This window comes from Cynoglossus semilaevis, chromosome Z (assembly GCF_000523025.1).
Source record: "Cynoglossus semilaevis isolate Cse_v1.0 chromosome Z, Cse_v1.0, whole genome shotgun sequence".
Taxonomy (NCBI): domain Eukaryota; kingdom Metazoa; phylum Chordata; class Actinopteri; order Pleuronectiformes; family Cynoglossidae; genus Cynoglossus; species Cynoglossus semilaevis.
The window spans coordinates 7,913,305-7,926,230 of NC_024328.1; the positions used below are offsets into that span (position 1 = coordinate 7,913,305).

The following is a 12,926-nucleotide window of genomic DNA, read 5'->3' on the forward strand; positions in this document are numbered from 1 at the left end:
GATTCCCGCACAGCAGAGAGCCATAAGATCACACAAAAGCTTATTCACTGACTCATTTCCTGAGTGTAGTTATGGGATGGCTGTTGAAAAGGATAAAAGGATAAAAATTTGAGCAGTGGTCAGATTAACAATGACGTTCAAATAATAAAATAAAATGGTTAAAATAAAATTTAGGTTGTCTCTGGAATGTCCTCACGTTGCCTCAATAGCGAAGTTCACCTCATAGATGATGATCACTCCCCCCATCATATATTAACCTTTATACTCAGCTTATTTTCTAATAATGACTCTATAGCCTTAGTCCATTACGACAAACGATGATCCCATTTTTATTCTTTATCCCATTGTTATTTTGTATTCATTTTTAGGTTAAAATGCTGTTATCATTTTCTACACCATCTATTGGGGAAACATAGGTATTGCAGGGAAAAGACAGAAGTATTTTATAATGATAACATGAATAAATAAATTATATAATTTGGAAAAGTTTAGTGTGGCGGTTTGGCCCAGAGGCAATGTCTCTGTCATTGGTGTGGAACCCCAGGGTTCACCTCCTGGGCAAGATCAAATCCCAGTTAGGGAGGTTGGCTTCCAGTGGACTCACCACCTGAAGGAAGGTTTGGGGGAGGGTTGTTACGGTGCAGTGTGATTTGGGTGGTGGTCATAGAGACTGCTGCCCCTGCGACCCGGTAACAAATAAGTGGGCGAAAATGGATGGATGGATGGAAAAAATTGGCGGGCCGGATTGAAAAGCTGAGTGGGCTGCATCCGGCCCCTGGGCCTTAGTTTGCCCATGCCTGGTCTAACTACTCCACAGCTGGATAAATGTGCTATCCATTCATCACTTTCATTAGCACAGGACACAGGTCAGGAGATTTTCGTTCCTGTTTATACAGTGTGTGTACGTGCGTGCGTGCGTGCACGTGTGTGTGCTGGCTTGCGCACTAGCTCCATCAACTTGATTGGAGCTGCAGTCTGAAGAGGAGCCGCAGCGTCAGAGTGTGAGGCAGAGGCAGGAGGAGCAGAAGGAGCTGGAGGATCCGTTGGAAGACTCTGGGTCTGAGTTGGCGAAGGAATGAGAAAAGAGCGACCGTCACCATCCTCACCATGCAGCCGACAAACACCAGTCGTCCATTTTACACGGCTGCATGATCCGACGAGCGCCAATGTGTCTGTGTCCTGCGGGCAGGCGGCAGTAGCAGCATCACAGTGTTCAGTCCCGTTGGTGATGATAATGATGGTGAAGACAACATAGGCCAACGCCTCGCTACAGCTTCGCACAGGGAATGAAAACACTGCCAAGATGGTCCGCGTCGCCAAGGCCCTGGGTATGATGATCCTGTTCGTGGCTGTGCTCATTCTGTCGCTTATCAGTTACGTTTCTCTGAGAAAAGACAGCCTCTTCACATCCTCCAAGTACTACATGAGCGGCCCCAGGATCATGTTTCACGCAGGATTCCGGTGGGTACACTTTATTACCGGGTTAGCTCTTAGCTGTGCCCCTCGTGTCATTACTTCAAATGGACCTGATCCAGCTGAGCTGTCCAAGGTGCTGGAGAAGTCCTGCACCTGCAGGGCCCGCAGCGGTCATGGGAGCTTATATAAAGACACAGTGCAGGGCAGTACACAAGTGTGTTTTACCCTGAAAGAGCTGATGCAGGTATAATTTACAGGACTGCAACAGTATCCTCAGTGCAGTCGTTACAGTACGAGGCATATTTTAGATTATTTTCCACACATATGTTTTCTAGATATATCTTTTCACTTAACTAACTTTTTAAATTGTGAAAAAAATGTACATAACTACATATTATGCAGAGGTGTGGACTCGAGTCGCATGACTTGGACTCGAGTCAGACTCGAGTCATCATTTCGATGACTTTAGACTCGACTTGACAAAATGTAAAGAGATTTGCAACTCGACTTGGACTTTAACATCAATGACTCGTGACTTCACTTGGACTTGGGCCCTTTGACTCGACAAGACTTGATACTTTCTTCAAAACCCAAAGTGATCTGTGCAAATATATTATTATTTTGTTTAAAAGGACTTGAAACAGAAATGTAAGGACTTGGGACTTGACTTGACACTTTTCAGTCTTGACTTGAGACTTGACTCGGACTTAAGTGCAAAGACTTGAGACTTACTTATGACTTGCAAAACAATGACTTAGTCCCACCTCTGCTACATATACACTGCATTTATATAATATAGGTCATATAAATAAATGTATATAATATATGTATGTATACAATCTGTAACATGTATATATATAAATATATACATATACCCTTCATTAATTCTTTGTTTTCAACAGACAATAACTATTTTTATCACATGTCATCAAATTTGAAAAAAAAAAAAAACTGGACAAGTGGAGAAAAGAAAGTGGGTGATCAGGCAGTGGTTCTATCTTGGGAGACGAAAAAAAAAGTATCACCGAATCAACTAGTAGCTGAAGTCTTGTGACCGCATTCAGAGCTGCTGTCAGATCTTAAGTAGGAACAGAATATTAAATATTCAAATTTTACATATATGAACCTACGTTAAATGAAAGTTTATGTTTTTTTAGCTTAAACTTTTCTAAGGATAAAAAATAGGATAATAAAATAGAATGTGGAACCATCAGGTACAGTTAGCACTGGCTCTGAAATGGGGTGGGGCTTCATTTCAGCCAGTGGTGTTTCTAAAAGAACCAAGTGGAGAGTTAAGAAGGTTGCCATCTGAAAAAGGATCCAATCGAATGTCCATTTCTTTGTGTCAATTTTAATAAAACAAATGTCATTTTGTTTACAGGTCTCAGTTTGCCATGAATTTCATGGATCCATCTTTCATACCTTTAACCACGGCCCTAAATGAAGAGCTTCAAGGAAAATCCTCAAAATGGAGGTTCAACAAGACGGCCTTTTATCAGCATAGGTAAATCTCCTACTCTAAACAACTTGGACATGTTTTGTTTTTTTTAATTCCCTGTCGGTAAACATTGTTCATGCAGCACAGTTTACAAAATGCATTTTCTATCATTATGTCTGTTCATATTATTATGTAGTGATTCTCACAGATGAAGCAAATGGATGAAAAGGCTGTTGTGACAAGAAGCAGCTGTGTATAAATATGTGAATGTAATATATTGCACATTGAGTCGCTTGTAAGACTAAAAATCACACTATAAATGATGATTACAACATGACAGTTTATTGTTATTAAGATGAATGATTAATTAAGGATTTGGCATGTACAAAAACTATGTTAAACTCTGGTTACTCTCTTTTTTTATTTCAGGAAAGATATATTCAACTATATTGACATTCCCAACAACTTCTCCCTCACCAAGAACAGCGTGCGGGTCGGACAGCTGATGCACTTTGACTACTCCAGCCACAAATACGTCTTCTCCATTAGCAACAACTTCAAATCCTTGCTCCCAGACATCTCTCCTATCCTCAACAAGCACTACAGTATGTGTGCTGTGGTGGGAAACAGCGGCATCCTGACAGGGAGTCACTGTGGGCCAGAAATCGACCAGGCTGACTTTGTGTTCCGCTGCAACTTTGCACCCACGGAGGTCTACTCCAAGGACGTAGGCAAGAAGACCAACCTGACCACCTTCAACCCTAGCATTCTGGAGAGGTACTACAATAACCTGCTCACTATACAAGACAGAAATAATTTCTTCCTCAACCTAAAGAAGCTGGAGGGAGCCATTCTGTGGATTCCTGCCTTCTTTCTTCATACCTCAGCCACCGTGACCAGGACCCTGGTGGACTTCTTTGTGGAGCATAAGAGCCAGCTGAAGGTCAAGCTGGCCTGGCCCGGGAACATCATGCATGATGTCAACAAGTAAGACTGTGGAATATCTTTGACGTGAAATTGTATAAATATCTAAATTAAACCGTAAAGTTTGTACAGTCCGTAACTCATAAAAGAAAAGCAGTGGCCTATAAATAGAAAGTGCTCCACTGTTTGTGGCAGTGATTCCTAATGAATGGAAGTCCACTGTAAAATGTGGCTCCTTCTCACATGATCAATGATGTAATCACCGACTGTGACTCTGGTTAAAGAGAAGACACATAATTGAATTCATGAATTGCATTCCCATTTATAGGAAATAAGGAGCTACACCCAGTGTGTGATCATTGTGTGTTCTTCACAATAACAGCACTTACCCAAGAAACATCTCCAAGCCAGGAATTTCTTCTTGGTGGAATTCTACGGGTGTCGTTTGCACAACCTGCATTGTCCAAATAACATTTACATTAGACTACAGGCTTTGGTAGTTCCATAGTGTAGCGTGTGTTAGCATGCCTGCCTTGGAAGCAGAGAAGAGGTAGTGCTGGGTCCAAATCCCAAAAGGAACAACATACTTGGATCCTACAGGGGGCACCCTGTTGCACCAGACCTGCTGTTAACACAAACATTTCCAAATGTGGGATGAATACATTCATCAGAAACCAGTGTCATTTGTAACAAACTGTATAAGTATCTCTCAGCTAAAGCTGGTCAGGTATTTGTGACACCATGTTCCAGGGCCTTGAGCTGCTTCAGCCAATCACATTTCAGCTTCCCCTCTTAAGCACATCCAGCTGGTGGTCTTGGTTGCAGCAGCAGAAGCTAATTAGCATTGATGCATGTGGTTTGCTATGGACTACATTTAGAACCATCTTGTTGATGGACACACTTGGTAGATGGCCTTCAACACTGCCTTCATTACCAGGCTGCTGGCTGAAACTGTGCTCAAATAATGGAAAGACATTAAGCTCTGCTCTGACAGAGAACTTTCTTGAATTTGGTTGGACATCTTTTTAGTGATCAACCAGAAAATTCTCCATTTTGAGCTTTTTTCACCTACTTTGTGCTCATCTCTTTTGGATCTCCTTTAAGTTAGGAAAGATATTTATCAATATAAATATATTTATCAATATAAATATATTTATCATATACATTTATATTACAAAATATTTAGAATATTCCTTGAAAAAAATGTGATTTTATCTCAAGGTACTTCCTGGTTTAAAAAAACAGTCTATCCCTTAGATCAGGGATGCCCAACCCCTGGTTCGGGGACCGGTGCTGGTCCATAGGTCATTTGGTACTGGGTCACAGTGGGACGCAGTGAAGAAATGTACTTCTGTTTTACTTTATTAAAAAAAATCCAGTGATTTCCCTTTACTTTTTTCTATTCAAAAATCATCTGGCCTTGTTTCAAATCAACAGATTGAAAAAAGTCTAAAAGATGTTTTATTTTAGAAATCTAATGATCCTTCAACAATGGTGAGGTAATACCGGTCCACAGTTATGACTGATACCGGCCGACTGGTTCTTGATACAAAAAAGGTTGGGTTTAGATAACTAAGCGGTTGATAAAATGTAGAAAAATAAGGAACATCTAAATGTTTATCTGAATATTATCTCAAGTGTTTTGTATTTTAATTCCTGCTCCTGACAACCATCTCGTCCTCGCTTCACAGATACTGGAAGACAAAAAACCTCTCCCCCAAACGCCTCAGCACTGGAATTCTCATGTACACACTGGCCTACGCCATGTGCGACGAAATCCATCTCTACGGCTTCTGGCCCTTCGGCTGGGACCCCAACACAGGCAAAGATCTGCCCTACCACTACTATGACAAAAAAGGGACCAAATTCACCACTAAGTGGCAGGAGACCCACCAGCTGCCCAGTGAGTTCAAGCTGCTTTATAAGCTGCACAGGGAAGGCGTGACTAAACTCAGTCTCACACACTGCACTGCCTAGACATTCAGTGTTGGATTTGAGAGGATGCAGAACAGAATCATCAGCTCAGTTAACTCTTCTGTTTAGTTCTTTCATGCATGATATGTGTATATCCTCTTTTTACAGGCACACTCCGAAGTTATGTCAAATATCATATGATGCCATTCAGGTAATTTGGGAAATCCATTATGGTTGTGTTCAGCATTGTTGGGATTTTTTATGCTGCTGACTTGGCTCCACAACTCTGGACTCTCCAGCATGACTATACACAGCCTAAAGGAAACACATCTCTATTTTGACTAGAGCCTGCAGGAAAGTTTGCTGCAGAAACAGAGAATGTCAAAGTTATTCCACTTCTGCATTGATTTACTCTTACTACGATATACTGGATATAAAGGAAAATGCATTCAAATCACTGCCTAATCTCAGGGAAGGAGTTAGATCAGTGTTTTTTTTTTTGTCACCTCCGAGAGCTGAGGTACAAAAACTGTAGTTGTTTACAAGACTACACACCGACACACACATTTACATGGATTATGTCCCTGATTTGAGTATCTACTCACTGACAAATTGCATTCCCTACGCCCTTGAGGCTAACAGTTAGCCTTGGGTTTGTCGGTGGGGTCAGACTCTACCAATGAACCCAATCACTTCTCTTCTATAATCTGTGAACATTTAATTGTGCAATTGAGAAAACTTTTTGGATTATATAATTTTTGAAAACAATTTTTGAAGTAAAATGTAACATTCCAGCAAAAGCCATACAAATCCACAGACAGAGAGCATAAATGTGTTTTTTATTGCGGCACAAAATTGAAAAAAGTCTTACACATTTAGTTTAAGAAAAAAAAAACCCACATTGGTTTAGTCACAGTAGAACTTATATTGAAGTGACACGTTTTTTTCGATGGCACCCTATTAAAAAAATAACGCCAACCTGTTTTGTATAATGGGTGGAGTATGGGAAGTATGAAACCAAGTATGGTGTGTGCATTTAGACGTTAGTTATCTTTCTGTAAACGCACTGAAAACAAAACCTTCCCCTGTTTTCATTGGATATCAGTAAATTTGCAAAACACAAACGAGGGAATGCGATTCAAATTACTGGTGTGACCCAAATATAAGTCCTAGTGTGGTGAAGCCCTTTTAAAACACAACATTTTGGATATAGTTTCATCAACAGTTTCGTCAATTAATATAATAGTGAGACTGGATGGAGGCGAGGTTATTTATGCATCATGTAGAAATATATAGTTTATTATATCTAAGGAAAGTAAATGTACTATCACTTCCTGCATCTTGTATAAAAGCATGGTCCACTGAAATGACACTGCATGTGAAGCACTAACAAATCTCTATGGCTAGTTTTATACAACTTTTCTGAAGGTTGTTCTTGATTTTTGCTAATCGTTTGTATTCCTGGGGGTGTGTTTGATTATTATTGGTGTATTTGTATGATGAACATTTCAAGGCTAACCCAAACACCTACCACTAACTTCCACATGGGACCAAAACTATGAGAACAAACTTTATTTTTTTATGAGTGCAGATAATTTCAGTGCGCTCAGAATCTGTCCGGTCCATTGGGCCAGAATAGACCGTGCCCATGTTGACAGAGAAAGCTGGCCACATGAATGTCTCATGACTGGGAATCATGTGCTTGGTCCTTGTTATTATTCTGACTTGAGCTAAGGTCAAATACTCACCACATGTTGTGTTTGGTCTTTGTGATTATACTTTTATGACATGGCAGGCAGTTACTGACCATCACATACTTAATTAACATCTGTGTAGGTCTCTCTTATATGCAGACCACTTATTTTGACCAACAATGTAGACTAGAGTGGAGGCAGTGGTAGGACGCCCTGCCTGCCATACAAAAAGTGGAACAAAAAGAGGGTTCAATTCCACCTAGTCCCCCTCCCTCCATCTGGACTCTCTAAGACATATGTGTCAAACTCAAGGCCAGTGGACCAAATGCGGCCTGCCAAGCCATTTTGTGTGGCCCACAGGAGCTTAAAAAGCATTTATTAGAGTCCATGCAGCAGAGTTTCTTAACCTAAGATTTTTTTTTATTACACAACAATGAACCATGTTTGTAGCTTGAATATATAATAATCAATTGTAGAAACATGTATCAGTCTGTTATGGAGTAGTTACATCTATACCAGTGGTCCCTGTCCTTTTTGTTCCAAGAACTGGTCAGCCAGTACCATCTGTTACTACAGACTGGTTCCAAGGTGCTGAGCACTGAAGGATCATTACATTTTCAAAATAAAACACCTTTTAGACTCTATTCTATTTGTATCCGAGTCTGACTGCAGCCTGCTTTCAAATGACCTATAGACTGGTACTGGTCTGTGGACCGTGGGTTGGGGACACCTGATCTATACAGTTTTCCATTTACAAACGGCCCTTCAAGGGGAACTGTATTGATGATGTGGCCCCCGGTGAAAATGAGTTTGACACCCCAGCTCTACAGGTCCTCAAAATTTGATTTGTTAACACCAGGATTCACCTTTAAGATAGTTGGCAGTTGACACGTCCACCGGGAAAATTGTGTAAAATTTAAAAATATAAATGGCCACATATTAAGGTAATTTAACTGATGTCATGCTTTTAGGTAACATGACATTTAGCAGGTAAACCAAAGACCATGTGCTTGAACAATTACAACAAATTCAAATTAAAAATAATTTTGTTTGTTTGTTTGTTTTTTGTGACATTAAAATATTTCAAACATAATATGATATAATCTGGGACTTAGTGAATGTCCTCCACTGCCAGTGTCAATATTTGACATTTTCCTTCATAAATGCTCCTCCTGTTTTTCAAAATAAAGCTTACAGTGTCATTAATGACGTCCACACGGGTCGTGAGAATTATACTAGCACTCGCTACAATGTAATGGATGTTTGCATTTTATGTTTAAAAAAATGACGACAGAGTCAGATATACATTGTGTTTATTGCAAAAGCAGCACCATACAGGACCCATTTCTAACAACCCTTTAACACTCGTTTAAACGCTTTTGTTTGTTTGATCTTGGGTTCTTAATGCATTAACACTTATGTACATACTGTTCATTCATATATGAAATGTAACGTGTGTCCAATAATATAAGATTATACTTCATGTTAATAATACATGATCTGCCTGCATACTCTTTCCATTAATGCCTCAGTGTGTCAAATAAAGTCTGTATTTTTCTCTGATATAAATAATTTAGAGAGGATTTTCTTTTCATAACCACTTGTTAATTATACCACATTAAAGCCATATTTGCTGGTTTGTACCTGAATTATACATTTGTGCTCTGTAAAATGTTTCTGTGGATTACAGTTAGTTCGTTCTAAACTGGTACGAACACTTTCTAAATTAAACATACGAACATTTCACGTTGCTTTAAACTTGCACTGTGTATGATTTAAGGCAACATTATTATTAATATAGTTTTTAATAAAAGTCAAATGTGAGATGTCAGATGTAAAGAAAAAAACTTACGTGATGTTCTTGAATACAATTTTATATTAAACGGGACGAGGGCGATTTGTAGGAAGGCGCCATATATATATATATTTTTTCAAATTAGCATATTAGCATGACAAACGAAATACATTTTGTTTTAAATTATATTTAAAGCCTATCCCCACAACTTCACCATTAGATGGTGTTGTTGTACCTTGTACCTAATATAATTATCTGTAAATGTTAGCTGCACTTCAACAGAATTTTTTACACAACCTCCAAAACATCACAAAAGCATCTCAGACGACAGTTGTCAGAGATACGAGAAAGGTTAGCAGGTGCAGCTTCGAATTACTGGAGCCTCCTCCATGCTGTGGCAAATTGACAGTTTGCCGTTGGGTTCAGACATTCGGCCTACGCAGGTGCTTTGCTCCATCCTCTTCATCACCATGTCCAAGAGTGTGGCCACTGCACGTTCCACATTTATGCCGGTAACTGAACTAGTTTCAAAGTAGGGAATGCTAGAGAAGACATACAGAGAAAAGAGGGTTTAACTTTACGGGAGGTTTGTGTAAGACTTTCTAAAGAGCTACATGCTAGCAGTTCGGTCTAGGAGGTTTACGACGGTCTAGCTAACACCTCTTTTGATGGAGAAGGGGTTCAGGTTGTGAAAGTAAATTTTTGAAAATGTTATATATATATATATATATATATATATATATATATATATATATGTAAAACTTAAACCTGATTCCATAGTTATCTCATGACGTCCCAATGCAGTGGAATACCTTTATTTAAAACCCCCCACTAATACTCTCCTGTGGTAATTGCGTGAATCTACTGGAAAATATACATTTGTATTCTGTCTTACTCTTTTTAAATACCACAAAAAATGACTTTTTTTCCTATTTACATTTAAGTGCCATTGAGATTCCATTAATAACAGCAAACGGGTTGGATGTCAACATCTTTGTCAACTGTTTTTCGATCAGTTCGATCAGACATAAATACGTTGTGTAATTTATTTATTTGTTGGGAGTCAATTTTAGTCAAAGTTATCTATTTTTTTTTTTTTTGTAACAAGAGCTTGTGCAGTTATTATTATTTTTGCTGAACTTTTATTTTTAGCCTCACCCGTATCTGTCGGCCAGATCCCTGGCCTGTCTGCCATGGACATCCCTCAAGTCTCGTAGATCTGCCTTAGTTCCCACCAACACTATATCTGGATTATCACAGTATGCGTTTGCCTGCAGCTGACCTGCATGAACACAGAGTAAGGCTTTCAGGGCACAGTGACACGCATGAGTTCTTACATTTCAATTTTCCAGCTTTAAGAAGTGTGAGTCAGCCAGTGTCACGGTCACTTACTCATCCAGTTCCTGACGTTGAGAAAACTTTGTTGATTAGTCAAGTCAAACATGAGCAGGAAACCCATGGCATCTCTGAAGAAAGCTGTGGTGAGACTTCGAAACCTAAAAACAGTTGGTGAACTTTGTCATTTAATTTTACACTCCTATCTACACAAGGATCGGCTCAGCTGAAGTTTCATTGAAAAAAAAAAACCAAAAAAACAAAAACTAGGCAAGCTGAAATGTCACTTGGTTTTCACCGGTCTTTTCTATATGTCATGTTTCATTCAATGCTGCTGAGACTCATCTACATGTCATTTGACATTTCATATTCGTCAAATATTTACTCTCAAGACTGATCACCATGTAAAGTCCATAAAAGTGTTCATGTACATTAAATCTTAGTTTTTTGACAAAAGAAATTACAAAACATAAAATTACTTGTTTATTTTAGAAGAAAAATAGTACAAATAATATATATATTTATATACTGTATATATTATGGAAGCATCTTTAATGCTCTTTATATATTATTTCACTTTTTATTTATTAGTGCACTATTATTGCACTCAGTATATTGCACTTTTTTTGTTTATTGGACCATGTGAAAAAATAAAAACAGTTAATTTGATAATTCGGTTTGGTGTCCAGAGCTGGAGGACAAACGAATGTAATAGAGGTGTAATGGTTCCAGAGGGAAAACATGAGCACATGATTGAAAGTGTCAGATTTTATCTCATACAATGAACTGGCAGTTTCTATTTTAATTTAAATGTCCTGAAGGTTAACGGATGACTTGCAATTAAACGTAGTAAAGGCAGTTTCCGGTATATTTGTAAATAAATTAACTGTAAACACTCGACTGACTCATGTCAGTGACTTTATGCTGGACACATTTTCTATTCCTACAGGCGGAGGTTGTCAAAAGCACAGTGTCCACTTTAAATGTGAAGCAAAGAAGTGGCTAACCTCACCTTTCTTGTCCTGCTGTGTCCCACAGCTGCAGGTGGACTCTGAAGTTCTTCTCCGTCATCCCATCAGCCCCTGTTCCCGTGTAAATCTGATCCAAAACACATGCTATCAAGAACCAGCCCTACACCAGAGGGCGCCAAACCCACTTTAAATGTAGAGCGGTGTTTTCAGTAGCAGCTGCTCGTTGACACAAGAGCCCGCACTCACCACTCTCTTTTCCCTGAAGTCGATTCCTACTGTGGTTGAGAACCTGCGGTTGAACTTGTGGTCGGTGTACCTGTAGAGGAAGGTCGTCTTTCCAACACCGGAGTCTCCGAGTGCCAGCAGTTTGATCAGATAGTCATAGTCACAGTCAGCCATAGTGCCGCTGAAAACTCAACCTGAGTTTCCCCAGATATCCATAACAAAATTAATCAAATGGTATAAAATTTAAATGTGTAAGTGACATCATAGGTCATACAATTTGTGTGTGTGTGTGAGTGTGTGCGTGTGTGTGCGCGCGCTGACATTACTTAATTTGCCTGATGAAATAGAGTTTTTATGCAGGTGGTCACAGTGTTCCTGAGTGGAAAACTCATGGAATGCAGAGATGATCAGACTTGGAGGAGACCAACTGGTAAATACATACAGTATATATATTTACAGTAATATAATTTTATAATTTTTATCTGCAGATTGCTGGCATTTCCCCATGTAAATACACCATCTTTATCTGATTTATTTTAAGTGTGTAAGTGTAAGGATAATTGTTAATTACACAGTTTAGATATTAGGATACATAAAGGCTGAAAGAGCACGCCCTAAACCGTTACATTTTTTATTTTGTTTTTGGCAAATATTTTGACACAAGTCTTACAAATATCTAAGGGTTTCATTTGCATCTGTTCAAGCAAGTGTCTCAGATACCTTTTGTTTTTGCCCTCAGCTGCTAAGTAAAATATACTAAAAGCAACTTTAAAAATATTATATTTCATTTTCACAATAGAAATAAACAAAAAATGGTTAAAGAATCTAAATCTGGTCCAGTGGACTTTGAGTGGGGCAGCAAAATAACAGGAGAAAAAGATATAATTCGCATAAGCTGACAATCTGCTGCTGTGAGACAAACAAATTTGCCCGTAATCTAATTATGCAGAACTAACCCATAAGCAGTGATCCTGGCGCTTCATTGGCCAGTAGGAGTCATTGGATTGCGGTCAGTTGCATTAGTGTAATTCAATGCGGGTTAATAAACTGCATTAAGAAAGGTGGAGTTCTTCCACCTAAGCTTCATGTTTTTCAGTTTAAATTTACAGGAGCTTTGAAATGGGAAAAAAATGTTTTAACTCCCTGCTTATTGGGTGGTGATCAGTGAGGGACGAGCACATGACTGGAACTGGGCTTCCACATGAGCAGTCAAA

At 39.0% G+C, this 12,926-nt stretch overlaps 2 protein-coding genes across 2 annotated transcripts; one reads left to right on the forward strand and one right to left on the reverse strand.

Moving 5' to 3' along the window:
• The first annotated feature begins 729 nt into the window (after nt 1-729).
• LOC103397609 (sia-alpha-2,3-Gal-beta-1,4-GlcNAc-R:alpha 2,8-sialyltransferase) lies at nt 730-7,664 on the forward strand. The gene is made up of 4 exons (XM_008335931.3): nt 730-1,461; nt 2,798-2,920; nt 3,284-3,841; nt 5,470-7,664. The coding sequence occupies exons 1-4, from the start codon at nt 1,304-1,306 to the stop codon at nt 5,753-5,755; spliced, it is 1,125 nt and encodes a 374-aa protein (XP_008334153.1). The 5' UTR covers nt 730-1,303; the 3' UTR covers nt 5,756-7,664.
• Nucleotides 7,665-9,192: 1,528 nt separating this feature from the next.
• On the reverse strand, nt 9,193-11,901 carry LOC103397608 (ras-related protein Rab-27B-like). Its single transcript, XM_008335930.2, has 5 exons — nt 11,734-11,901; nt 11,529-11,614; nt 10,574-10,677; nt 10,340-10,463; nt 9,193-9,723 (listed from the first exon to the last, which is right to left on the reverse strand). The coding sequence occupies exons 1-5, from the start codon at nt 11,884-11,886 to the stop codon at nt 9,534-9,536; spliced, it is 657 nt and encodes a 218-aa protein (XP_008334152.1). The 5' UTR covers nt 11,887-11,901; the 3' UTR covers nt 9,193-9,533.
• Between the last annotated feature and the right edge of the window lie 1,025 nt (nt 11,902-12,926).